Consider the following 27882-nt stretch of genomic DNA (forward strand, 5'->3'; position numbering starts at 1 on the left):
ACATCTCCATAGGTTCAACTATCCATCTTCTAGCAACTTGTAGTGTGTACAGGATGTTGTTTAAAAGAGGCACCTACATCAGTATCAATAGGACCAAATTCTGATCTCATCTGATAAGGATGGGAAATGCAATGGCCCTGCATGCATTAGCAGCATTTGCACACAGCAGATCAAGAACTGTCTTCAGAAAAAATCATAAACACACTAAAATACTGGATTAGCCGTGACGTGAGTCATGCCGCAATGGATCAGATGATTGTAAATGTGAACAGTAACAACAATAACAGGAACTAGTATGGATGCAATCCAGCAGCTTTCAATTCAATATGTGGACCAAAGAAACAGTTCTTCACACAAACATGCTGACGATTGCACCACTTTTTGTTCACCAACAGTGCATTTACTTCACCGTTCTTCTTGTCACTCAGATTGCACCCAAAATGTTCTGCAGGGGCTGTTGTACTGTCAACCAGGAAGGTGTGAGTTCATTAAGGAGAGTACTGGACTTGATTTATTGAGACAGAGAAATTAATCATTTTATATTTGGTGATTGAACTCAGATGACCCATCATGGCAGGCAGAACAGAATCCTGGTTTTGATAGGAGTTAGGACAGAGTCTACCTCAGAGTGACTCAGGTCAGGTGGAGGTGTGGAGTCTGAAAGGGAGAATGACAGAAGAGTACAGAGCTTTAAAGCACACAGAGTGGATGATGATTGGCTCAATGAAGGCAGCGAGAATATGATTGAACTTGAATAATGATGTCAGTATTGATTTGGACAATGTAAAAACTGGAAGTGATGTGAAGCATGTACTAGCAGGCAAAGTTAAATAGAGTTAAATGATTAAACAATTATCACTCCTTTTTAATCTATGCACGAGGTTCATTTAAGTTCAATAATCATCATCTCAGTATCCTCATGGTGCTTTATTTTCGGAAAAAAAAAAAAAAAAAGGACAAACAATAATAGAGAGAAAACCCCAATAATCAGATGACCCCTTATGAATAAGCACTGTTAACGGGAAGAACCAGAATTGGAGAGGGGCAGCCATCTATTGGGCAGAGGAGAGAGAGATGGGACAAAATACTTCTAATGCTAACAACTAATAACACATTTTGTTTTCTGTTCTCATGCTGACCTCCCATAAGGAGTCCAGCATGACTACAGGTCTCTTTTTTCCCCTCCTCCACTTGCCCATTGTTTTTTCCATATTACTACCCGTCTCCGACCTGTCTACCCACGTCATATCTTTGCTATGTACAGTGGGGCAAAAAAGTATTTAGTCAGCCACCGATTGTGCAAGTCCCCCCACTTAAAATGATGACAGAGGTCAGTAATTTGCACCAGAGGTACACTTCAACTGTGAGAGACAGAATGTGAAAAAAAAATCCATGAATTCACATGGTAGGATTTGTAAAGAATTTATTCGTAAATTAGGGTGGAAAATAAGTATTTGGTCACCTCAAACAAGGAAAATCTCTGGCTCTCACAGACCTGTAACGTCTTCTGTAAGAAGCTTTTCTGTCCCCCACTTGTTACCTGTATGAATGGCACCTGTTTGAACTCATCATCTGTATAAAAGACACCTGTCCACAGCCTCAAACAGTCAGACTCCAAACTCTGCCATGGCCAAGACCAAAGAGCTTTCGAAGGACACCAGGAAAAGTATTGTAGACCTGCACCAGACTGGGAAGAGTGAATCTACAATAGGCAAGCAGCTTGGTGTGAAAAAATCAACTGTGGGAGCAATCATCAGAAAATGGAAGACATACAAGACCACTGATAATCTCCCTCGATCTGGGGCTCCACGCAAGATCTCATCCCGTGGGGTCAAAATGATCATGAGAACGGTGAGCAAAGATCCCAGAACCACACGGGGGGACCTGGTGAATGACCTGCAGAGAGCTGGGACCAAAGTAACAAAGGTCACCATCAGTAGCACACTACAACGGCAGGGAATCAAATCCCGCAGTGCCAGACGTGTTCCGCTGCTGAAGCCAGTGCATGTCCAGGCCCGTCTGAAGTTTGCCAGAGAGCACATGGATGATAGAGCAGAGGATTGGGAGAATGTCATGTGGTCAGATGAAACCAAAGTAGAACTTTTTGGTATAAACTCAACTCGTCGTGTTTGGAGGAAGAAGAATACTGAGTTGCATCCCAAGAACACCATACCTACTGTGAAACATGGGGGTGGAAACATCATGCTATGGGGCTGTTTTTCTGCCAAGGGGACAGGACGACTGATCCGTGTTAAGGACAGAATGAATGGGGCCATGTATCGTGAGATTTTGAGCCAAAACCTCCTTCCATCAGTGAGAATTTTGAAGATGAAACGAGGCTGGGTCTTCCAACATGACAATGATCCAAAACACACCGCCCGGGCAACAAAGGAGTGGCTCCGTAAGAAGCATTTGAAAGTCCTGGAGTGGCCTAGCCAGTCTCCAGACCTCAACCCCATAGAAAATCTGTGGCGGGAGTTGAAAGTCCGTGTTGCTCGGCGACAGCCCCAAAACATCACTGCTCTCGAGAAGATCTGCATGGAGGAATGGGCCAAAATACCAGCTACTGTGTGTGCAAACCTGGTAAAGACCTATAGTAAACGTTTGACCTCTGTTATTGCCAACAAAGGTTATGTTACAAAGTATTGAGTTGTATTTTTGTTATTGACCAAATACTTATTTTCCACCCTGATTTACGAATAAATTCTTTACAAATCCTACCATGTGGATTCATGGATTTTTTTTTTCACATTCTGTCTCTCACAGTTGAAGTGTACCTCTGGTGCAAATTACTGACCTCTGTCGTCATTTTAAGTGGGGGAACTTGCACAATCGGTGGCTGACTAAATACTTTTTTGCCCCACTGTATGTATGGTCGGGGGGGGTCCAATTTCACTGCAGGTGTAAACATTGCATGTGACAAATAAAAGGCTTGATTGACATTTCAGACAAGTTTTTATGAAGCACATAGCACTAAATTCTGAATCACTGCACTAAGCTCATCCTTTTTTATTGCCCAAGAACCTCACACTCTCAGCGATTACAGCTGGAGCAGAGTTTATATCTTTGTGTTTGGTTGCTTAGCTCCAGCTCAGCAGCCCTGTTGTCTCCCCCTTTGTCTCTGAGGAACAGAATGTGTTCCATTCATTATTATGAGTGTCCTCACCACCAACAGTTTGTCCCGTGTGTAAAGTGGCTCTCTAGTGGCAAAAGAAAACATCATGAGCAAGAAAAACAAAGGTGTACAAAATAACCACGATATTACAAATAAAGAATAACAACAAAGAGTAAGTTACTCAGACCAAAAAAGCACAGACTGAGACTCATAATTGTGCTATGGTAACAGACAGGTGTTGAAATATGGCTTCTTCTGAACTCTATTAATTCTCTTTCACAGAGAAAGTCCAGGCAGAGATAGATAACGTGATTGGACAAACCCGCCAGCCTTCCATGGCTGACAGACCAAATCTGCCCTACACTGATGCCGTCATCCACGAGATTCAGAGGATGGGAAATATTGTTCCTCTCAATGGACTCAGAGTTGCTGCCAAGGATACAACCCTGGATGGTTACCACATACCCAAGGTGCATGCAATATACATTTTAAGCTTCACATATTTGCTCTGTCAGGTGTTGTTGTTAAAGTGTATCTTGTTGTTATCTTGTGGTTTTTTTCTAGGGTACCAGTGTGTTGCCTGTACTCACCTCTGTGCTGTTTGACAAGACTGAATGGGAGACTCCAGACACCTTCAACCCAGGACACTTCCTGGATGCTGATGGGAAGTTTGTGAAGAGAGAAGCATTCCTACCTTTCTCTGCAGGTAAAACCCACAATGAGTGTTTTGTTTTAGCAAAACCTGAACAAGAAAAAAAACATCATCCACAGGTTGTAAACCTGCACGTGTATGTGTTTGCAAATTTGTCAGGGAACCGTGTGTGTCTTGGTGAAAGCCTCGCCAAGATGGAGCTGTTCCTGTTTTTTGTCAGCTTGCTGCAGCAGTTCACTTTCTCTGTTCCTGATGGAGTGGAGCTGAGCACAGAGGGAGTTTCTGGAATTGTACGTGTGCCTGAACCCTTCAAGGTTCACGCCAAGGCTCGATAAATCTCACTGAGCCATTTAACCAACGACTAAGAGTCAAGACTGAGAAAAAGTATTTTAATGAAGGATGGATTTTTTTTAAAATTTTAATATCTTCATGTCATTGCTGTATCACTGCTGCCTGCAAAGATTACCTGATTTTCTTTACATGTGCATCCGAATCACTATATTGTGTTTTAATTCAAGGATATTCCATCATTAAATTGCAATAACGACAAATTGTAATGTACACTTTTAGTAATAAAATGTATTCATAACTAGTTGTTTGCCAATCTGTGTCGCACACCTGATTTAATTCACTGGTTACACAAGAAACCGTATATGCAAAGCCACAACTACATATTCAACTAGCTTCTTTTCCCATTTTAACATTTGATTTTTTCACAAGCCAGTGCTCCTCTAGTCTGCATGTCAAAGTATTGTTGTGTGTATGCATACACGTGAATGCTAGACAAAGTGCTCAGGTATATAATCAAAGTGCTTTGTGAATGAGGCTGGTAGTAGATAGCACTTTAAATGCTCAGCTATACTTAATATGTAAGCACCAGTACATTTAACTATTTGTGTTACTATTCAAGTTTTTTTTCTCCCTTATATCAGTTTACTGAAAACCGTTCACGTATGTATGTAAAGATTTCACATAAAACAAAAATGTTTGTGCTACTTTTTAGTAGAATCTGTAATAACTGAGGCCTGACCCAGTATCAGACAAACTTTCACACACACACACAGATCATTATATATACCCAAGCTGTGAGTCAGCAGTGTACCAGCCCATCTCTAAATAGGAAGGGATCCTGGAGCTGAGGTCCTGATCACTTAGTTTTACTCTGCTTCACAATGCAGCTGCGTGATTTGTTTCTTTGTCTTGATATAAAGGAGCAGCTGCTTATTATTTTTGCCGGCCTCCTTATGGTATATTTTCATTTTCGTAAGGATAAGGATCCACCGGGCTTTCCTCCAGGCCCTCCAGCTCTACCTATTTTAGGAAACATCTTCAACATTGATGCCAAACAGCCTCATATTTACCTAACCAAGGTAAGCTGACATCATTGTGGCATTTACACATTTCTTAAAAGTCCACTTGGGCAACCTCAGGATTTCCACTGACACTGACGCTCTTTAGTTAAACTTTTTTATCTGAAGTAGAATCACTGCTTGAATAGTTTAAAGAGAACATTAATAATAAAGTTAAGAAAATGTTCATGTTTCACTCTGGAAAAATAATAAAATAATACCAAATACCTTGCAGATACTAAGTTATAGTGTTAACAACAGGTTGTGCTATGCATCTTATCAGAATCACATGCTAGACAACAGGCCACTTATTGTCTGCCGCTGCATCCACAGCTTGCTGATTTTTATGGGAATGTGTTCTGCATACGTCTGGGAAGACACAAAACAGTGTTTGTGTCCGGGTGGAAGATGGTGAAGGAAGCTTTAGTAACACAAGCGGACAACTTTGTGGACCGGCCTTACAGCCCGATGGTGACCAGAATTTATTCAGGGAACTCAGGTGAATCACACAAAAAAAATACACAAATGCAATACTTCAGCAACAAAGCAGTCAGGTCAACCTCTGAGCCACACCTCAGTAATTTTTGCTTTCTTTTCCTTTCAGCGGGTCTTTTCTTCAGTAATGGGAAGGTGTGGAGGAGACAGCGACGTTTTGCCATGACTACTTTACGCACCTTTGGTTTAGCTAAGGAGTCGACAGAGCAGAGTATTTGTGATGAAAGTCAACATCTGAAGGACGCGATGGAAAAGGAGAAAGGTCAAGAGACAGCAATGAGTGAAAGCAAAACACACACAGTGTACTGTGACTAAACGCATTTCCTGTCTTCAGGTGAGCCATTCGACCCAGTGCCGTTCTTAAACAATGCTGTCTCCAACATCATCTGCAAGATAGTGTTTGGGAGACGATTTGACTACAGTGACCACAACTTCCAGATCATGCTGAGCAATCTGACTGAGATGGCCTATCTGGAAGGTTCCATATGGGCTCTAGTAAGACACAGTGGGATTTTTTTCTTCCTGAAAATATTGAAAGGTAACCCACCACTGAATAATTTTTTTCAATTTCCTCCCCTAACAGCTATATGATGCATTCCCAGGACTGATGAAACACCTGCCGGGACCTCACAATCGCATCTTTAGCAGCTCCAAATCTTTGGTGGCATCTATCAGGGAAGAGATCGAGAAACATAAGTTAGATCTGGACCCCAACAACCCGAGAGATTACATTGACAGCTTCCTCATAAAGGAGAAAGTATGCTGTTTACGTTCAACCAAAATAATAATAACAGTAATAAATAAAATCTGTTCATTAACTTGTATTTTTGATACCTTGCTTTGCTCGCTAGCACAACAGAAACAGTCATTTGGGCTTTGAGGAAGAAAACCTGGTTCTGTGCTGTCTGGACTTGTTCCTGGCTGGCAGTGAAACCACTTCAAAGACTTTGCAGTGGGGACTCATCTATCTCATCATGAACCCTCAGATCCAGTGTAAGTTCAGAACAAAACTAGTTTTTAATACCATCCAGGTCAGAGATCAAAATAATTATATGACACAGATACCTGCTAATTAACAAGTTAATATAATTTGACTCCTAGGTAAAGTCCAGGAAGAGATAGACAGAGTGATCGGACAGACCCGTCAGCCCACCATGGCAGACAAACCCAACCTGCCTTACACTGATGCTGTCATCCACGAGATCCAGAGGATGGGAAACATCGTTCCACTCAATGGACTCAGGATGGCCGCCAAGGACACAATCCTGGGTGGTTACTTCATACCCAAGGTGCATCTGGTCTGCTCATAGAACACAGCAGCTTAAGCCCCCTACATAAGATTAAAAATTGCTTAGTTCAAGTTCTTGCGTTGGTTTCATCCAGGTAAACCATCACGTTGGGGACCAAAAACAAGGTTTGCATTTGCCAAAAATAATTTCGCTTTTTACAAAAATACTTTTCTATTTCCAAAATAAACAATGACTGAGATTTCTATTTTTCCACTAGCCACACTGCAACTTAAAACTGAATGTTGCTTTCAAATGCATTGCAGATGCCAAAATGGGAAAACATTTTTTTCTGAAAGAGAGCAAGGTCGCTAATAATGATACATGCTAAATATCAGTGTTGGGGAGTAACGGAATACATGTACCGCCGTTACGTATTTAGAATACAAAATATGAGTAACTGTATTCCGTTACAGTTACCGTTTAAAAAGGTGGTATTCAGAATACAGTTACTTTGTTGAAATAAACGGATTACACTGCGGTACTTTCCTGTTTCATATTGTCGCGGGTCAGGACTGTTTGGGTTTTGTTTGACAGCTACGTTCTGTCGTTCCAGGCGGCAGCGTTACGGTTGCCATGGTTACAGGGCGACGCTCTGTCTCTCTCTCTGCGACTGCGTGTTTCCTGGGTGAGAGAGCGCCTTTTCGTTGTTGTTGTTGTTGTTGTGCTAAGCTAACAGGCAGAATGCTACAAGCATAACTTTAAAGAATGTAGCATCATGGGCAGTGTAGTCCGTGTTGCAGGGAGAATGGACTGCCATACACGTTATGGGTCTGTGAGCGCGAGGAGGGAGAAAAAGGCGAGTGGAAAGGTACGAGCTGTCGTCGAGGAAAAACGGGAGCTGGAAGCATGTAAATATAATAATAACCACTGCAGCCAAGAAGAGTGCCTGACGAGCCCAGTTGTAAGTAAGCTATTAAGACTCGACTGTACACCGTGTTCGTGTTTTCCTCCGAAAACAATAAGTTCCGTTGGAGCAGCCTTTCAACGCCTCTCTCTGTCTCTCGCAAGAAAAATTGACCCACACAACAAAGTAAAGCTATTTTTCGGCTACGAGCCGACAGGGACCCCGCCGTATTAGTCAGAGGTCCTTTACTACAGTTCAGAGTCGCGGACCTTCAGTAATAGTAATAAATCACACAGCAATAGTACATTCACGTTGTTGTAAAAAGCATGATAATATATTAAGTAATCCAAAGTATTCAGAATACGTTACTCTCATTGAGTAACGTAACGGAATACGTTACAGAATACATGATTTTGGGGCATGTATTCTGTATTCTGTAACGGAATACATTTTAAAAGTAACCTTCCCAACACTGCTAAATATATAGCCTATACCTTAACAAAACAGTATGTGTCGTTTCCCAGATTATAACCCCCTTAACAGTGTTAGCAATGAGCAAGTGTTTACTGTCAACAAGCCCTTGCATGAGATTTTAGGCAGGGTTCTTTGTCCTTTTTTCAAGATAAAATGGTCTTTTTTTTTTGTCTTATATTTGTTCTTACAAACATTGCCTAGCTGTATAAACCAGCACTTTGAATACCATCTTTGAATGTGACTGCTGTCGTCTATGTGCAGGGGACCTCTGTGATGCCTAACCTGACTTCAGTGCTGTTTGATAAGAATAAATGGGAGACTCCAGACACCTTTAATCCTGAACATTTCCTAGATAGCGAGGGCAAGTTTGTGAGGAGGGGAGCATTTTTACCTTTCTCTGCAGGTAATTTTAACATATAAACTGTAATTATGATATTGGTTAGATGGGGTGATAACCAGAGTCACCTTCATTTCCCAGGAAGGCGTGCGTGTCTCGGTGAGGGGCTGGCAAGGATGGAACTCTTCTTGTTTTTTGTCAGTTTGTTTCAGAAGTTTAATTTTTCCACTCTGGATGGAGTCAAGCTGAGTACAGAAGGAGTCACCGGAGCCACTCGCACACCCTACCCTTTTAAGGTGTACGCTAAGCCGCGCTGAACCATCCCCAACAAATCAACAGAAAAAGCAAATATGAATATTGTTGTGTTGCTGTGAGATGGAGACTATGCCTTTTTCTATATTATTATTATTATTTATCGTATACTGAGTTTTGACTACAGACTGTACATAAAAGATAGACCTCACACTGGTTAACAAAGTGCATTGTAAAGCCTTAAGCTGGCATCTTCACTATTTTTGTGACTCAAATGTGATGTAATAAGCAAGAGGCAGCGCTAACTTTGAAACTGAAACTTTTCTTTAAAGGAGAATATGTCCAGTAGGGGGTAGCTCAAATCTGCTGCAACATTTTCTGATTGTTGCCATGGCTGTTTAGAAGTGCTTCCATGATGTGCTGAGCAGACGTCTAGTGCTATTAAGCATTGGAATACTCCCTAATGTGTGCACACACACACACACACACACACAGCTACATGCACGTGCCCAGTTGAACCACAGTATTATTTTGTAAGGCTATATAAGATGGCACGTGTGCAGACATTAGTCAACTATGCTGCTTGTTGCTATACCTTTTATGTTTTCCACAAAAGTGCCAATAACTGTTTCCAAATGTTTTTTAGTCAGTGCTGGATGTGTGGAAGCTACGAACAAACTGATATACTAGACTACAACTGCTGTTTTTTTTAATTACAGTTGTTTTGCTGTGGTGACTAATTCTATTTACATAATTAAAGGTCAGGATGAATTTGATATGCAGATTAGCTTTAAATGAGACACACAGTTGTGTGTTACGTGACCCTTAAGTGTGAGTTTTAAATTGCATTCGGTTGTTTAATTTGCTTGTGAAAATTATCAATCATTGTTGATATTTATATTGTTATTGCACCAACATTTCCTTTAAGGTAAACAGGTTCAAAGTCATCAAAATATTTATCTTCCTAAATTTAAATAATGCAACTTCTGCATCACCAATTGGATTTTTATTTTGTTTTTACAGTTTATTCAAAATATCCGAGGCCTACATTTCAGAGACATGTACAGTTATTACCCCAAAACCGAGGAGGTCGTTTCAACAATCAGTTGAAACTTATTATTCACAATTAAAATGCTCCGGTACTTATCCAACTAGTTCAAAAACTACAAACATTCAAGTTTTAAAATGTATAATATAGTACATAAAAAACTAAAGTAAAAATAGAGCAACAAACTAAAAGCATTTCTATTCACAGAGTTCTTAACTGATCTGAATAGGAAAATTAGCAACCAAAGCGGAAAATTATAAGTGTGATGCAAAGTCGTCTCTTGATTGCAGACATTGACCATGATGTGCCCTCACACATTATGTAATATCAACACCCAACTCAAAAATAGAGACTAACTCTAAAGTGCCATCCAAACACCCTGGACTTCATTAATAGGTTAATAGGTTTTTAGCGTTATTTTGTTATCGTTTTTATCGTTAACTCGGTTTTTCTGGGTCTTTTCACGTGTGTTATGAATAAATCTTTTTTTGGTACCGGTACTAGTTTTATTTTGTTGTATTTATCCGCGACACGGTGGCACGGTGGTTAGCACCGTTGCCGCACAGCAAGAAGGTCCTGAGTTCAATTCCACCATCAGGCCGGGGTCTTTCTGTGTGGAATTTGCATGTTCTCCCCGTGTCTGCGTGGGTTCCCTCCAGGTACTCTGGCTTCCTCCCACTGTCCAAAGACATGCAGCCTGTGGGGATAGGTTAATTGGATAATCCAAATTGTCACTAGGTGTGAGTGCGAATGGTTGTCTGTCCCTGTGTGTTGGCCCTGTGACAGACTGGCGACCTGTCCAGGGTGTACCCCGCCTCTCGCCCTATGACAGCTGGGATAGGCTCCAGCGCCCCCCGCGACCCTGAAAAGGATAAGCGAATGGATGGATGGACCTTAAAGGTCGGTCCGTGAAAATATTGTCGGGCATAAACCAGTCCGTGGCGCAAAAAAGGTTGGAGACCGCTGAGTACAGAGTAAAATGACTCAAACTACATGTACCGGAACACTCCCAGGTTTATGCCAAGGCTTGCTGAATTATACAATCTTGCCAAGAAATCTCTATTTATTAAAGTGTAGCAAACAAAGAAGACTGTTGCAATTTCTTTGATATCAGCCTTTGGTTGGACTAGTGTTCAGTAAGACCTGAAAGTAGAAACTGAGGTGATAAATTCACAAACAACAGGCTTGAACAGTAAGTATTTGGGACCATTTTATCTGAGTGTGTCTGAGCTACAGGTGAATGATCTAGCATCATCCACACACAACAGCAGGGTGAAAAATACAGTATCAAAATGCGAATTTGAATTATTCTGGAGCCTGAACTTTTGGCTCACAGCGATGATTTGCACACACCGACCACATCATCTGAAACCTTTGGTTTGTGTGGATAATGAGGATAGAGCTGTACACCCCCGAATCTTAAAAGAATACAATATACATGTTTAGAAAAACAAAATGCATTTATTCACAAGAAATCCAAAAGCATTAAAATTTGAACTGCTTACAACCCAGAAAGTTTATAATGCCTTTCCCCTACACTATTTTTAATCCATTTACTCACAGTTCTCTGTGCTGTGCTACACTTGATACCACCTAGTTTTAGGAGTCACTGCTTTTTAACATCAGAAATCTATAATCTTCATTCACTCAAAAGAAAAATCAAAGCAATATTAGATACTCCTACACAAAATTATAATAGAATCTAATTATGTGTTGTGAAACTAGTGCAGTTTAACTAGAAGGTGTAACAACAGGCAGCCAGAAACCAACAACCTGAAAGACAAATTCTGCTCCTCTATAGTGCTGTTAACCTCTGCTGACACTAAAGAGCCTGAATATATGTTCACGATACAACCTGATTAGAGTAAGAAAAAAAAATTCAAGTTACAATTTGAAGGTACTATATAAATGTTCAACCTGATTCTGACATTTGGATCAAAGGCTGGTGTTAAAATCATGTTTACATTACAGTTGTACAAATTTAGAGACTACAGTCTTGGATAGTCACTGCTAAATATGATTCAAGAAGGCCCAGCAGTTTTTACTGTGATCACATCACTCCCTGGGAATATAGAAAAATATTCTTGATTTACTTTAAATGGTTTAGGATTTTCACAGCTTTACACGATGAGCTTTTTTCCATTTTAGTAAAAATCTTTAAGTGGCTGAAGCATAAAAGCAGTTGGTGGCCAGCACCAGACACAGAACTGATTTTCCAAAGTTTCTTTGTGTTTTTCATCAGATGCTGCTGTTTGATGACCGTGTCACCATCACTGCATACTTTGACTGTTCAACTTGGACGTATTTCAACAACCGTCTAAAGTTACAAGTTCTCGGCTTTAGTGTTCATTAATATCACATTCGTTAAAACGAGTGGGCTCAAACTCTATATTAAATATTGTTAAGCAGTCAGTTATGTTTCTCTTAGTCCTGACAGGAGATAAATGAGCTGATTATAACAAGTATTCAGCTGCACAGCAAAGCAAAGACAGGGTAGAAATGTGTTCTAGTCTACTCTAGAGTTGGTGAATTGTGCACTGCTTGAGTTAACAGTAGGTTAACTTTCTATCCAGGTTCAATGTACAGTAAGAGAGCATAAATATCATCAGGTGGGTGACCTATTGGATGAGCCGATGCTCACTGATCCCAATCAGCATTTCATTGACCCCTCCCTGTCTTGAGAGCAGATGTGTTTAAGGTCACTTATGGGAGGGAGTGATGCTTATAGATTTTTCCTTAGCTGAATAAAGGGAGACATTTGGCTCTGTGACACAGTCTACTTGGAGGTAGTGGCAGGCATGCTGATTGAAAGTGCCCGGCGGGGGGCATTTGAGATTTGCCGTTGCTGTGTCAGAAAGGACTGACCGGGAGACAGCATGGAGGCAGTGCAGCCCCCGAGACGTGATTCGATGGCCAGCTTCTGAAAGTTCAGACTCTGAGTACAGAAAGAAGACACTGAGTGAAGAAGAGGCAGTAGGTAAATATGTAACTGACCATCTTGCAGGCAATGTACCATTTTACTTTACCTTGTTATACCATGCCGTGACAATCAGTTTTTCCTCATACTCTCTCAGCTTTGCCTGCTCACACTGACGCTATGAGACAAATAACCAAAAAATGTCAATCCGTTTAAATGAAAACGTAAAATAAAATGAAATAAACAACCCTTCAACTTAAAACAAGCAGTAAGCAGTAATGTTTTCATATAGCAATCAAAAGCTTTTCCACATCACTTCTTTCACACCAGAAAGACCCCCACAGGATAAATGAACCAATTTCAGATCTTTGCCCTAAAAGTGAGGCAACGGGAGGTAATCTTATTTACTGGTTTCGGAAATGCAAGAAGGGAAAACATTACTGGAACTTTATAATGGAAAAGCTAGAGAGTGCCATATTCAAAAACCTGGAAATTTATGGCTTACATAAATTTTCTCACACTGTTGTTGATATCTGTATATTCTGATACACCTGTTTCTTCTCTGCAAACTGACTCAGTTTAGGGAAAAATGTAGTAAACATATAACTTCAGTTTGAACAAGATTAAAATGCAGATTTACTTCCAAGCTGAGAATCTGCTTGTCTCGGTCTGCAACCTGGTTCCTCAGAGCCTGGATCTCAGCAGTAGCAGGATTCAGCTTAGGGTCCAATGCTCGGATCACCTACAGTAGGAACAAAGGAAATGAAATACTAACACAGACAATACTCAAAGTAACGAAACATGAATAATATTACCCACACTGCGAGCTTTCTCCAAATACATCTTGTATCTCTCCTCCATGGCTCTCATGTCATCATCCTTCTTCTTAAGAGCAGCCATCAGCTCATCCACCTTCAGAGCTTTCAAATAAAATAGCAACACTTATAACTAAGCCATCACTTTGTGTCTAGTGTTGATGATGACGCAAACGTGCAACTTACAGGTTTGAGTGTTGTCAGGCTGAAGGTCCTCCAGCAGCTCTTTCTTCTTCATGATTTCATCCTGGGCCTCGTTCAGTTGGACCCTGAAGGGGAAGAAAAAATGCTGCTTCTTTACCTCCCTCTACTGGAAAACATAGAAATTCATTTTGCACCCCTCAGTTATTTGTCAAAGCTCAGACCAGCTGCACTTACATGTGTGCATCAAGTTTCCGCTTCAGGTTTGACTGAAAATGAGAAAATAGAAGTACAAGATTAAATGTGGTAAAGGAATTTCATTCTGGATGGCAAAAATAAATAAAAGGATTTCCCCTGACACACTCACTCTAAAGTAAAAACTAACAATCAAGGCGTGATTGAAAGAACTGTGCTGGCACTTTAAGGTGTTTTCTGGAAAAGTTAATTTGGCCTTCCTGTTCTTAAATTTAACCAGAGGTTTGCATCTTGCTGTAAACCAGCTATGTGATTGTATACAAATGGCTGTAATTACAGTGCATACATCTTTCTCTACCAATACCAATCTACCTACCTTATATAAAGTGATTTTCTTTTGTAATTCCTTGCCAGCATCAAATATACCAGGCTAACATTAACTCTGCATTTTCTCTGTACTAACGCCAGACCATTTGGGCAAACTTACATCATCAGGCTTGGATGCCTGGCTCTGCAAAGCCTTTTGAAGGTCCTCAACCTGCTGCTGCAGCTCACCGACCCGTTCTCGGCTCAGTCTGAAGATTAACCAGAATGTAGAGGAATGAAAGGTTAACATCCAGATCAAATACATTTGATAAATGATGAAAATACATCAAACTAAATGTATGGAGAGAACAGCTTCCATCACATCTATCAGTGCTTGACAGAAACCTGTTTTCAGTGTCCAGTTCACTGCGAGTCTTGTGTGCTTCCTCCAGCTGGGCCTGCAGAGAAGCGATCTTCTCACGCTCATATTCTTCCTGCTGCACTCTCAACATCTTATTCTCATGCTGCAGCCGGATGAACTTTTCTCTGAACAATAACACACACATAAGTCACACACATCAGTTTGGTGGGAAAAGTAAAAATCTTATTAAGTGCAGCAACAGCAGTAAGATACTACCTGTACTCAACGGGCATCAACTCAGCAGCCAGGTTATCATGACTGGGGCTGCTAGAGGGAAGCATGCCTATATGAAATAAGCATGCAAATTTCAGATTACCATAGCAACACCACAATAACTAATGTCAGGTATGACCTTTCCTATAGGATACCTGCTTGGGAGAGTTGGTGCTGCTGAGCTTGAGTGCATCGAAGCTCCTCATTGATTTCCTTCAGAGAATCTCGCTCAATGATGATCCTCTTGTGGTGGTGAAGAAATTTTTTAACAATGTTAGGAGTTTTATCACAGCTAGAAGAAAATTATTACTTTATTATTGCTAACTAAAAAAAAAATGCTGTTAAACCTCTTTTTCTTTCGTTGCAGTTTCATGTTTCTCCTCCAACTTCTTCATCTCAAACGCCAGGTTGTCTGCTCGCCTCGTCTCCTCAGACAACTTCCTGTGTAGCTCCTGGACCTAAATAAATGAAAATGTAATAATATAAACTCATCCACCACCAGACACATTATTGCTCAAAAAATGCCAATAAATGTTATTATTACAAACAAATGATTATATTGTGAGATTTATAATTTGTGTGGATTTTGGATGAAAGTTCGAGCTGTGCTTTTGCATGTCATTTACCTGTCTCTTGTATGTCTCGAGCTGTGCACGGGCAGCGTTGGCCTTGCGCAGCTCTTCCTCCAGACTGACTGTGTTTTGCATGTAAGTCATGTTGTTTTCCTCCAATAGTTTCATCTGCCTCTTTAAATCACCCAGATTCTCCAGCTTGCGCTTGTACGTTTCCACCGAAGCCTCCAGCATCACCACCCGATCTGAGCAGTTCCTATACAGCACATAGGAAAACTGAAATGTACAGTACTGCAGCACATATCTCAATTTACTGTGCCTGGAATAAGCAACATTTTAATACAGATATTAAGATCACTGCATACTTTAAAACTACCTCTTTAATTAGTTACATATTAAATAGCGTAAAACAAACATTTTCCTACGCAAGAATATGAAGGACTGTAAAATATTGTCACCACACATTTGAGTCTCCATTATAACCGTGAACAAGAGCGTCTTCAGAAATAACGCTAAGGTAGAACATTTTGATCCAAGGTAAGCACCTTTTGTGTTGAACTTAAAGGATCTCCCAGTGCTTGCGTGAGAGATCAAAGAGCTCTAGTTTCAAAAACCTGCTGATTATCTAGTCTCAGGACACTTACAAAAGAAATTCGAAATCTCATTGTTTCACTTCCTGTAACATTATCGATTAAGAATTAGTCATTTACTGGAACGAGATAATCTGTACCGGTGTTACGCCGATTTCATGCCAGCAAAATGACACCCCTTATTGTTAAGGTCAGAAACGCAAACATCAGCCAGTTTCACTCATTGAAGGGTGTGGCCTTACTGCCTCTACTAGTTTTGCAGCAGGAAGCAACAGAAAGTGGCTGCTTGTAAACGGTCCTTCGATTACTCCCTTTAGAAGTCACCACAACAGATCATGTGTCTCCATCTGAGCGTATCCCTAGCATCATCTTCCTTCACACCAACCTTCTGTGTGTGTTCCGTCGCTATATCCATGAATCTTTTTTGTGGTCATCCACTTTTCCCTTCACCTAGCAACTCCATATTCAACATCGTTTTTTCATTGTAAGCACTAACCCTCCTCTACATATGTCCAAATAATCTCAGCCTTGCCTCGCTAACTTTTTCTCCAAACCAATTTAAGTTATCCAACTGATGCAATAATTTCTAATCCTGAGCCTGAAATGCATTTTTATTTTACTGAATTTGTATGATCTTACCTCTAAACAATTTAATACTTTAATGAATCTATTGTATTACAGACACAAACCTCAGCACATCCAGTTCATCTTTGAGAGCTCGCGATTCTTCTGCCAAGCTGGTGAGCTCATCATTTCGGTGCTGAACTTCTATCAGCTGCTTCTCCAGCTCCTCACAGTGGATCCGATAGTCATCCTTAGCAGCCTCCAGCCTAGAAAATGCATAACACATCATTGTTTTGTTTTCACCATAGGGAGGTTCATCAGCCATTTCAAGAGGAAAGGACAAACCTGAAGTTCTCCTCCTGCAGTGTTTCTAGCTGTTGCTGTAACTGACTGTGTTTTCTTCCCAACGGCGTGCTTGGGTCATCAAATGTGTCCAGCTGATTAGCTCGGTCTGTTAGGACGTCATTCTCAGCCAATAAGCTGTTCCGTTCCTCTTGAAGAACAGCCACCTGTGCAGGGAAAGTAAGGTGAGCGAGCCATTCCCACAAGTAGTTTTAAAGTTGAACTGGTTTCATCGGGGGAAAAAATATGACATGAAATATCTTCATTTATTTCATGCAAAGTAAAATGTCACAACATCATCGCATCAAAAGATACACCACTGCCATGAGAATTTACTTTCCCAGCTGTTAAAGCAAACAGTGCAGTTAATCCATGCTGAAAGCAGAGCACAGACAAAGTGCACTTTAAGCAAACATGTTAATGCATGGTTAGTTTTCATTCTCACTCACCAGTACCTCAAAGCTGGTTGCCAGTTTATGAAACATTAGTTTGAGAATAACACATGACTGTTTAAATTCCTATCCCATAACGTCCTTACAACTTGTCTACAACTAAAGTTGAGATATATGTTCACTATTATTCTTCTTATTATGAATACCAATCAGGCACATGACTAAAAATCACAGGTCAAGCACAGAATAATTTCAGTGATCTTGTTATAGTGCAGAGTTCTGCTAGTAGACCTTTGATTCTGACCTTCATGTGCATGTTTCTTTGACTGATGCAACCTTTCGGCAGGATGCTGCAGACTATACACCCATGGCAACAGGCGGCCTCGATGACAACAGCATTTCCAAACGCAAGGGTAAATGATAAGGAGCCTACTACCAATGTAAGATGTCAAAACCTCTTACTGTGCGTGTAAAATATTTACAAAATGCATTTTCAATTTATCTACTACCACCAAACAAAACCATGTAAAATAAAATTATTTAGTAACTCTGTATGGCCTGTTGTAGGCTAACTTAAAGCCATTTATTTTGATAGTTTGAATCTTTAAAACAACACATAATTAGTAACACAGCACATCAGTACAAAAGACCCATATACATTACAAAATAATGTAATGTTGCTTTTCTCAAAAGAATATGGCAAAGTCTTTAGGTTAATTACTGGAAAAACAGTAAAAATTATTAAATAAGCATTGTGTGCCCTGTGTCAAACAGAATCCCAACTGAACCGTCTGTTAGCAGAGTTAGAGTACAAATATTTAAGCAGCTCGTTTAGTTGAGTTGCGCGGGACAGACAACCATGTTATACTTACCTCGCTACGATCAGAGAAGAGCAAGACTGGAAACAGAACAAATCAATCTGTCGAGAGTCCAGTTGAACAGTTGATCAGTCCCTATGCTAAAATTAGTCTGCCTGTTCAGTGATGAATGAGGCCTTGTAGCAGTGGCAGAGCATGGGCTGAATGGCACGGTAGGACAAGCTGAGCCCAGACTCTAAGCTCATGGTCATTCTGCCACAGCAGCTCCACACAATGGAGCAAAGCATTACACAATTCCTGTTTATACTGTACATAGACATGTATGTGTGGAGACATAGAGACCTGAATATCAGCAAAGTAAGGCAAAAGAGCGCTAGTCAATCAGATTCAAGAATATTTCTCAATAGAAATTTACCTTGGCTGTGTGTAACAGGTCTGCACTCACCTGTAGGTCCAGCTCTTGACATCGCTGGGTTAGCGCTTCCTTCTCTGTCTGAAGTGCAGCGAGGTCCTCAAGAGCTTTTTTCAGCTGGACACATGAGGATTTAGAAGTTAAATTATCGAAGAGACACTGATGTGATTCTCTCATGGATCAGAGAAAGCAAATATTAAATGGCTAAGTTTTTCTTAAAAAAAAAAAAAAAAAAAAAAAAGCTAAGTTCAAGAACTAAGCATAAAATACATTACTCATAAAATCAATACAAAACCATCAATGTTCCCCCGATTCATTTTCCCATTGAAGATGCAGATCTCCAGCGCCACATGTGCAGTTCATGTCAGTACTTGAGCTGTGGTAGTCTCTGCACAGTGACAACGTTCTTCCGCAAGTTACAGAAATAAGTTGGGTGGACTCCTTTGAAATGGCAATATTATCAGCAGCTGCGATGCCAACTGCCTGACAAAAGTTACATTACTGACTTGTGCAGTTTGCACGGTACAGTAACGCTCCAAGAACAAGTCAATAAACTGACAAGCTGAACAAGCCAACAATTTAAATTACATACACAGGTCCTTTGCTTGACTTAGCACAAGCAAATTAGAGTAAGCTGAACTACTTTAGACTTTATGCATGTTAGAAAAAACATATTATTAAATACAACTAAAGTTTTAAATTATGAGGTCAGTATGTGTGCAAGTAATATCTATGAGCCAAACGCTGAGGTTGCAAGCGGCTCTAAAGGAACATTTTAACTGCAAAGAAATAGAGGAGCGGCTGTCACTCAGGTGGCAGATCAGGTCGTCTACCAATCGGAAGGTAGGTGGCTCAATCCTAGTCTGCTCCGGTCCACATGTCACAGTATTCTTGAGCAAGATACTGAACCCCGATTTGCCTCCCGATGCATTCATATCCACCATATCGCACCAAATGGGCATTAACAATGCATTTAGCAACACACTTTCTTTCAGACTGAGTGGGATATAATAATAATACTAACCTGCTGTTCCAAATCCCCGGACAGCTCTGCTCCAAATGCGGTCTTGGTCTCTTTACTCATGAGCTGAAGAGGAAAATGGAGCAGAGTTTATTACATACACTAACTGAAAAAGCTGCAAAGCCTCAACCTATTTCACCATATGCAAGCAAATACTCGAACCTCCTTCATACACTATTGCTTCTGCTGCTGAAACAGTTACTGTTATTTAAAATGGCAGAAATGCTCAGCAAAGCTGTTTCTGAGTATCTTTAATACAGCTAATTTGTCAGAGCAAGTAATGCTATATTAAAACAGGCTGACCTCCTGGATGGCTGTCATGACAACATGCTGCACAGACTCCTCCAAGGTCATGATGAACTGAATGTATTCTGGTGATATAATGAGGGAGATTAAATCACACAAACGTACACACCATTGTAATATTTTGTCAAACTACTAAATGCAGCACCTGTCCTCACTGGTTTCTAATCTCATAAACTCCGTCTTTGTAAGTGACATGTTACAACATTTTTATTTATTTTTTTTACATTTTGCTCATGCAAAATGTCTTTAATTGGGTCTTACATGAGTGTAGAGATTATGTGTAACACACAAGCAGCAACATACCCTGTTTGCGCTCACATCTGACTGCACAGCCCAGTATAAGCTGCAGAAGTCTCCCCAGTTCAGTGGGGTCTGAATGCTCTGCCACCAGTGACACATCTGGCAAGGGAAAATCTGAAATTTCCTGGGATAAGACCTGAAGGTGCACAGAAAATAAAAGCTGCACATTAACTTTTCACTAAAGCTTTTCTCTAAGATGTAGAAAAGCCGTAAACAACTGTTTATAGGTTTTCAGATTCTGTAGTCGACTCTACCAATGACTTAACATCTCTGCATAAACAAGGATTACATTCTCCATACCTCATTATAATAGTCAACCACCATCTGAAGTATCTTTTTCAGGTTGTTCATCTGAGGAAAGATATAAAATATTCTCATATTTGTTTTATATCGATCAAAATGAACAAACAACAATGGAAAACAATATACGTTCATGCAGACCAAAAGAAAAGAGAGAAACTTTTTAATCACACATTTGAAAATGTCCTTTTTCATGGCAGATATTTTGAGTTGCATAGTACATTAAGTTAATGTTAATGATAACGCTTAAGACCAAATTAGGTCATTTAATCGCTCATCATCAAATTTCTGCTCAGCCACCTCTGATTTGCCTGAAAATCTTATGGTTTAAAAAATAAAATTATATAGCAATTGCAGTCAACCTTGAGGTCATGTAGCAAATACTTGTAGATAATTATCTATAAATATCCTTTTTTTTTTTTTTTTTTAAAGGCCTGTCCATCTACTGTAAAGCCTTATTTTTGCACATTGAAATCTGAGGCAATTTTTGAACTTGAATATATCTCAAAAACTATTTTGAGCCTAAAAAAGCCAAAAATTTTCACTGGCCGCTCTATAAAAATGAATGAGTAATTTGAGACACATAAATAACAAATGTTTGCATATTTGCCAGTTAAAATATGAAAAAAGGAAACATTTCTGGAAAGTCCCATATTTTATGACACGACAATTAAAAAAAAAAAGGCACATTGCAGACGATAATTTCTGAAGAGTATAGAGTTGTATTTAACAATAATTCAAAAAAAAAAAAATGAATAAAACAAGAAGAATACTATTTAACATGAAATTCTTATTCACAAATATTAAGAAAATCTTATTTACATTCAACTTTCATGCTGGACTGATCAAGAAAATGACAAGAATTTTTTATTTTTGGACCATAACATTTTAAAAGAAATCTGAAATGTTCAGGCAAAAGATTTGAGATGAATGACCCACATGTAAATAAGACTTCTATTATATGCACAATAAAGTAACGATCCCCAAACCCCAGGCCACGGACCGGTACCGGGCCACGAGAGTTGAGGCTCGGGTGTAAAATTCATGGTTTTCAGGATTTTTATAGTTTTTATCATTAACTCGGTTTCCTGGGTCTTTTCCCATGTGTTATGAATAAATCTTCTTTTGTTGGTACCGGTGCTGGTTTTATTTTGTTGTATTTATCCGAGACACCTTAAAGGCCGGTCTGTGAAAATATTGTCGGACATAAACTGGTCCGTGGTGCAAAAAAGGTTGGGGACCGCTGCAATAAAGGATGTGTCCACGAAAAAAAGCATTCAGGAAAGAGGACAAGGCAGCAGCAGGGAAAGCATCACAACCAAATCAATGTGGAGAAAATGGCTTTTTTTTTTTTTTTTTTTTTCATCCTTACACTTTACAGCTGACATATTTGGACAAACATACATGCACACTTTCACCAGAAGAGTCAGAGCGCAGAGTCAGAGTGCACGCTTAAGCAGAACCCCTGGAGCAGCTTGGAGATCAGTGTCAAGGACAGTTTTGCAGGTGTGGAGCAAACAAAGGATTTAGCACACAAAGGGTTCAGCAAATTAGAAGAAAAATAAACATTTAAAAGAAAAACCCAAAGTGAACAAAAAGCAAACATGGGGCATGGTAGTACTTTGTACCTTTAATCTCCAGTTGTCTTCAACATCCGTTTTGATACGACTGAGCCATCCATCAGTGAACCATGCAGGGTCTCTGAAGCACAGAGATGATAAGACTTATTCTACACAAGAGTCCTTGTTTAGTAGTGTACAGTTCACATTCTTTGTTAGATATCCATGTTATGTGCATGAAATTTCTGAAATAAATGCTACAACCTTTTCTACTCAAGCTGTTTAATTTCTACAAGTGCCAGCATTAGATGAGATACAACAGGCAAGTTCTTTTATTCAGCTGTGGGTTGTACATGGGGAAGAGCCAGAAAAAAATTTAATTAGGTAAAAATGAGTTTCCATAGAAGAGACACTTTTGACTTTTAGAACAACTCTGTCAGGCAAAAGTGGCAAAATTGTTTCTGTAATAGGAGAAAATGTTTGAATTCTAAACTAACCCACTGATTGTGGATTATATGAGTAAGATATTATCTTATTGGAAATATCTGACATGTGATAGGTGAGAGCATGCAAACTCCATTCTCGCTCTCAGAAATATCACACAAAGCTATAACTGTGCAAACTGTAACTGCTATAACTGAAATTGATATTCACTTACAATTAAAACCTCCAACAAGTGTTTGAAATGGTGCTTTCACTTTGCCTTTCCTTTACAGTGGGCCACTTTCTCTGTTCTCTCTGTTAAACTAAAACGTTTAACAAATGCACTTCATTTTAAGTTAACTTTTTGTGATAAATAATCCTCATCATAATTGTGATTAAGATTGTTGCCATAATTAAGCAGCTCTACTTTGTACCCAAAATGTTCTTGCTGTGAGGGGTTCTTGTCAATGACTACAATGTGGTGCTGGCCAGAAATGTAATAAGATAAGATCAGTAGTTTTCTTTTTGTTTGTGTGCACTTTAAAGCACAAGTACCCTTTCTCTCTATAGTAGAGGAACTAATGAGGGCGTGAGAGCAAAAAAAATGCAAGCACATTATCCCAACTGTTCCAGCAGTGCACGTTTGACCTAACGTGGAGTAGGCAGGAGCATGTGTGACATGAATTACTGGCTGGAAATAAATAAAGCATGTGCTCTCACATCTGATGCAGAGCCTGTGACATTGCTGCTCCAGTGGTCAGCTCCTCCACTGTTTGGCAGGATGCAGGAGTGTTGAAAGTTTGCAGCTGAGAGGCAGAAAACAAAATAATATTATGATGACTGATAAACCAAGGGAATAATGTAGTAGTGCACCAGCAAATATATTTTAAAGACTTTAACTACAACATTACAAAGATTCTGAGATGCCATACAGTGCTGTGAAGTATTTGCCCCCTTTCTATTTTTTACTTCTTTGCATATTTGCAAAGAAGATTTTACCTGTTTTAGATCAAACAAATATTATTACAGAAAGAACCCTTCAAATTATGATTTTTTTTTAAAAAAAATAACAGAACAAAGCTATTTAAACATACCTGGACATACCTGAAAAGTAATTGCCCCTTAAACCTAATAACTAGTTGCGCCACCCTTAGCAGCAAGAACTGCAAGTGTTTGTGTTAAGTGACAACGAGTGTCTCGGGTTGCTGTGCAGTAGTGATTCTTAAAGTGTGGGCCAGGGCCCCCTGGTGGGCTACAGTAATAACAGAAATTCAGTGTGAAATTACTCACTCAAGTATGTACAGTAACATGTTTATATAAATGTATTTATTTATATAAAAAGGTGATTTAAAACTGGTAACAGAACATTACTCTGACCTAAATTTATTATTATTGAAGTTTGTGCTGCAGTGGCAAGTGGGTCAAACGTTGGCCTTTATACTTTGCATATATGACTTGGTAGCATTAGCAATTTATAGCCACTTATTTTATTTTATTTTTATAAAATTTTCATGGAAATTGAGCACCATTTCATATTTTGTAAAGAGTACAGATTTAATGATGGCAGGCCCCTCTGGAATCTTTCATTTTTAAATGGGCCACAGCACTCTTAACTTTGGGAACAGCTGCTGTGGAGGAATTTTGGCCAAATGTTCTTTGCAGAATTGTTTGAATTCAGCCACAAACTAATTGTCGGAGCAGAATTTGTGTCACCATCAAGTTGTCCAGGTCCTGAAGCAACAAAGCAACCATCACACTACCACCACCACGTTTGACTGTCGACTTGATGTACTGTTTTTGAAATGGTATGATAGTTTTATGCCAGATGTAATGGGATGCAAACATTTGAAAAGGTTCAATGTGTCTTGTCACTCCACAGTATATTTCTCCAAAAGTCTTGGACATGTGAGACAAGCCTTTGTTTCCTTTTTGGTCAGCAGTGGTTTTCTCCTTGGAACCTCCATGGATGGCATTTTTGCTCAATTTCCTTCTTAATTGCAAAGATCAGCCTTGACTGATGCAAGGGAAACATGCAGTCTTCCAGGTTCCTGGTTCTTTTGTGACCTTCATGATGAGTCATTAATGGATTATTGATGATAATTTTGGTAGGCTTACCACTGTTCACTACTGTTCCAAGTTGTCTCCATTTGTGAATAATGGGTCTCACTGTGGTTCGCTGCTACCTTTTGAGACCTTTTAGCCTGTTTCACCTTGTCAGACAGGTTCCATCCAAGTGCTTTTGTGATTTAACAGTGAAATTAAACTCAGGCTTCCAAAAAAAATTGGTTAATCACAGTTAATTATGATTTAAAAGGAAGGGGGGGGGGGATTTCTTTTTCAACATAGATAAGCCAAGTAGGTTTGAAAACTTTTTTCCCTTAAATGAAATCATCATTTAAAACTGCATCTTTGTTTTTACTGGGCTTATCATTGTCTAATATTAAAATGTGATGATCTGAAACATGATGGGACAAAAAAAAAAAAAAACAACCAAAAAATAAATAAATAAATCGGAAGGGTGGCAAATAGTTTTCACTGCACTGTAGTTGTTTCAAAACCCCTACAGAGAATAAGGAAAGATGAGAGGACAGAATAAGATACATCATCACTTTGCACCGTTTCATTTGTGTTCTTCTTTAGTCTTGTTTGTCTCATTTATAGCAGTGTTTTTTTACTTTTCTACATTTGCAAAATGTTTCCAAAGTCAAACCACTGAGTTAAAAAAAAAAAAACCCTCAATATTGACTAAAACAATTCCAAGTATAACGTTTCCCATAATCGAGCAGCACTAGGACATAGAAGAAATGATAAATGTTTAGGGCAGGATGTACAGGGACACACGTATGGGCTCAAAATGTGGTCATAAATATTTTGTACTTGTAAAAAAGATTTGTGTGTGCGTAAAAAAGATTTGTGTGTGCGAAAAAAAGATTGTTGTGTGCGTAAAAAAGATTTGTGTGCGTAAAAAAGATTTGTATGTGTAAAAAAGATTTGTATGTGTAAAAAAGATTTGTATGTGTAAAAAAGATTTGTATGTGTAAAAAGAATTTGTGTGTGCGTAAAAAAGATTTGTGTGTGCGTAAAAAAGATTTGTGTGCGTAAAAAAGATTTGTGTGTGCGTAAAAAAGATTTGTGTGTGGACTTAGAAAAAAAACCCCTGCAAGTTACAAGTACGGATTTTTGACCCTATTTTTCTTCCCTTCATCTGATTGGTCAATGTCATGTCAATCACAAATGTAACAATCCAATCAGAGAACAGATGGGTTTGGCTGTCGAGGGGCGCTTTTTTTGAACTGCAGGTCTTTGAAGGGAATAAATGCCCTTTTACATGCCAACCCAGCGTTTTCCTTCATCACCACGAAGGAAAACAGTCTGTGGTCGTCCGAGTTTGGTGATTTTTATGTCACAGGTCTATGTGTTTAATACAGGGACTTCCACAGCCTTTTCAACAGCGCTGCGGACCGCGGGGTGGGGGCGGGCAGTGTTTTGGAAATGACAGTCTTTATTACAAAGCTTTCTTCGTTATGAATTAGCATACATGTTTTTATTGAACATTTGAAGAACTAGCAAAAAAAACAAACTCTTGTAGAGGACATAAAGTCAGAGATAAAAACGACAAGGAGCAGGTGCATCTAGTACAGGTAGAGCTGCTGCAAAAACCCACAGAGCCCAACAGCCAGCGTAACAAATTCTGGATCCTTTGCTTTTAGTTAGCAGTTAGCATTAGCAGCACATCCTGCGTCCGATGTGAAAGGACTTTTATGCTGTGCACTGTGACTCACAGCAATGGTCCTGGGTCAGCCCTGACTTTTTTTTTTAAACTAATCCTAAAGCAATAATGTTATTTCTAACCACTGATATACCACAACCTTTTCCTTTCAACAGCTACTGAAAGTTAGGGGACCTAGCTGCTATCGGATATTTATATAGCGATCCTCCAGCTTCAAACGGTATCACCCTTCAAGGACCTGCAGTTCAAAAAAAGCGCCCCTCCGACAGCCAAACCCATCTGTTCTCTGATTGGATTGTTACATTTGTGATTGACATGACATTGACCAATCAGATGAAGGGAAGAAAAATAGGGTCAAAAATCCGTACTTGTAACTTGCAGGGGTTTTTTTTCTAAGTCCACACACAAATCTTTTTTACACATACAAATCTTTTTTACGCACACACAAATCTTTTTTACGCACACACAAATCTTTTTTACGCACACACAAATCTTTTTTACAAGTACAAAATATTTATGACCACATTTTGAGCCCATACACACAGGACAACAGTGGCAAAGAAACCACCGCAGACCCAAGTAAAGAAAAAGGCTTTCTTGCTTACATGATGATGTAAATAATTCAAGCAGCAGCCACGGTGTACGGTTAATTCTCACAGTCTAATATCAATATCCTTCCGCAAGAACAGTGCAGCTATAGTCACGATAAAATTTAAAGACCACCAAGCACGGTTTTGAAGAGTTTATAGGAAGTTTTACTCCCTTCATGGGACACCTTTACACATTTTCTTGTTTTTGGCATTGGGTAAGTTGACCCGTTACTTAGTGACACTGCTGTTCAAAGTTACGGGTTCAACAAAGTGGCTTACTGACAGACACAGCAATCGTGGATCCTGGACGAGATCTCATTAACTCAGCGCTTATCCTATTACTAACCACAAGACAGGCAGCAAAACTGTTTGTTCTCTGTGAGCGCAAAGTGCCTTATTACTTGCTGCTGTTTGCTACATTTAAGCAGTTACATAACATTAGCAAAAATCCAAACCGCGACATTCCGCAAATACCCCCCTGGTTAATTGGATTAGCAGCCCGAGTCTTGCCAAACCACATAAACTAGAGGATTGTTATCTTTGCACCTGCTAGGTGTTAACTTTACATTCAGCAGACTGCAGGACCCCCCGCCCCCAGCTACATTTCCTACCTATGGGGTCACAGAGACGAACAACAGCTGCACAAGAAGCTAATCTCTCTAATAACGACCTTATTCTGCCATTACACCGTCCGAACAAATTGTCAGATTTCCTTCATTTTCTCTCCAGTTTCTTTCGTTGACACCCCCACCAGCTACAAACAGGTGACTTAAATCCCTTCCGCGGTTTCGGCGACACATTCACAAATAGACTCACCCATATTATGAGGCTTTCGACCAGCTCCGTCTTGTTTTCGTCCATTTGTTGCCTTTTAGCTTAAAGCTAAAATATTTCTTCCTCCACCTGTCGGCAAAAAAGCTCTTCCGCTCTGTCCCTCAGCATTTGACCTCACCTGCTGCCAAAGGTGGCTATCTAACGTCAGATACGTATTTTGAAGACGAGTGAAGACCTGTCTGACTTAAGTTTGCGTAAGATGTACGCGAATAGCGTAGCTTCTTCTTCTTGCTTACAGGTTGGGTTGTTGCGAAGTGAGAGGGTAT

The 27882-nt window shown here is 39.7% G+C and overlaps 3 protein-coding genes across 4 annotated transcripts in view; 2 read left to right on the forward strand and 1 right to left on the reverse strand.

Moving 5' to 3' along the window:
* Window positions 1-27882, forward strand: part of LOC147301134 (cytochrome P450 2J6-like) — a 147699-nt gene that overhangs the window by 2677 nt on the left and 117140 nt on the right. Inside the window, exons 7-9 of one of the 2 annotated variants that reach the window (XM_086281646.1) lie at window positions 3398-3585; window positions 3680-3821; window positions 3927-4343. In XM_086281646.1, coding sequence (XP_086137772.1) covers window positions 3398-3585; window positions 3680-3821; window positions 3927-4102 — 506 coding nt within the window. In that variant the 3' untranslated portion in view covers window positions 4103-4343. Of the gene's footprint in view, window positions 1-3397; window positions 3586-3679; window positions 3822-3926; window positions 4344-27882 lie in introns of those variants that run through there. The other variant, XM_086281644.1, reaches the window with a different exon arrangement.
* On the forward strand, window positions 4836-11263 carry LOC147301135 (cytochrome P450 2J6-like). Its single transcript, XM_086281647.1, has 9 exons — window positions 4836-5137; window positions 5450-5615; window positions 5721-5873; window positions 5946-6106; window positions 6195-6368; window positions 6463-6604; window positions 6713-6900; window positions 8480-8621; window positions 8697-11263. The coding sequence occupies exons 1-9, from the start codon at window positions 4940-4942 to the stop codon at window positions 8870-8872; spliced, it is 1500 nt and encodes a 499-aa protein (XP_086137773.1). The 5' UTR covers window positions 4836-4939; the 3' UTR covers window positions 8873-11263.
* Window positions 11297-27860, reverse strand: hook1 (hook microtubule-tethering protein 1). Its single transcript, XM_086281643.1, has 22 exons — window positions 27599-27860; window positions 23183-23268; window positions 22109-22181; window positions 20481-20531; window positions 20184-20316; window positions 19878-19945; window positions 19578-19640; window positions 18587-18670; window positions 16935-17098; window positions 16715-16855; window positions 15490-15691; window positions 15211-15321; window positions 15019-15106; window positions 14867-14933; window positions 14635-14775; window positions 14411-14498; window positions 13966-13997; window positions 13774-13856; window positions 13592-13692; window positions 13413-13514; window positions 12882-12950; window positions 11297-12790 (listed from the first exon to the last, which is right to left on the reverse strand). Exons 1-22 carry the CDS (start codon window positions 27641-27643, stop codon window positions 12632-12634), a joined length of 2151 nt encoding a protein of 716 aa, XP_086137769.1. The 5' UTR covers window positions 27644-27860; the 3' UTR covers window positions 11297-12631.

Source organism: Aulonocara sp. 'chitande type north' Nkhata Bay, linkage group LG23 (assembly GCF_057382095.1).
Source record: "Aulonocara sp. 'chitande type north' Nkhata Bay isolate Kocher_YH1m ecotype deep benthic linkage group LG23, A_spYH_male_GT1.1, whole genome shotgun sequence".
NCBI classification, from domain to species: domain Eukaryota; kingdom Metazoa; phylum Chordata; class Actinopteri; order Cichliformes; family Cichlidae; genus Aulonocara; species Aulonocara sp. 'chitande type north' Nkhata Bay.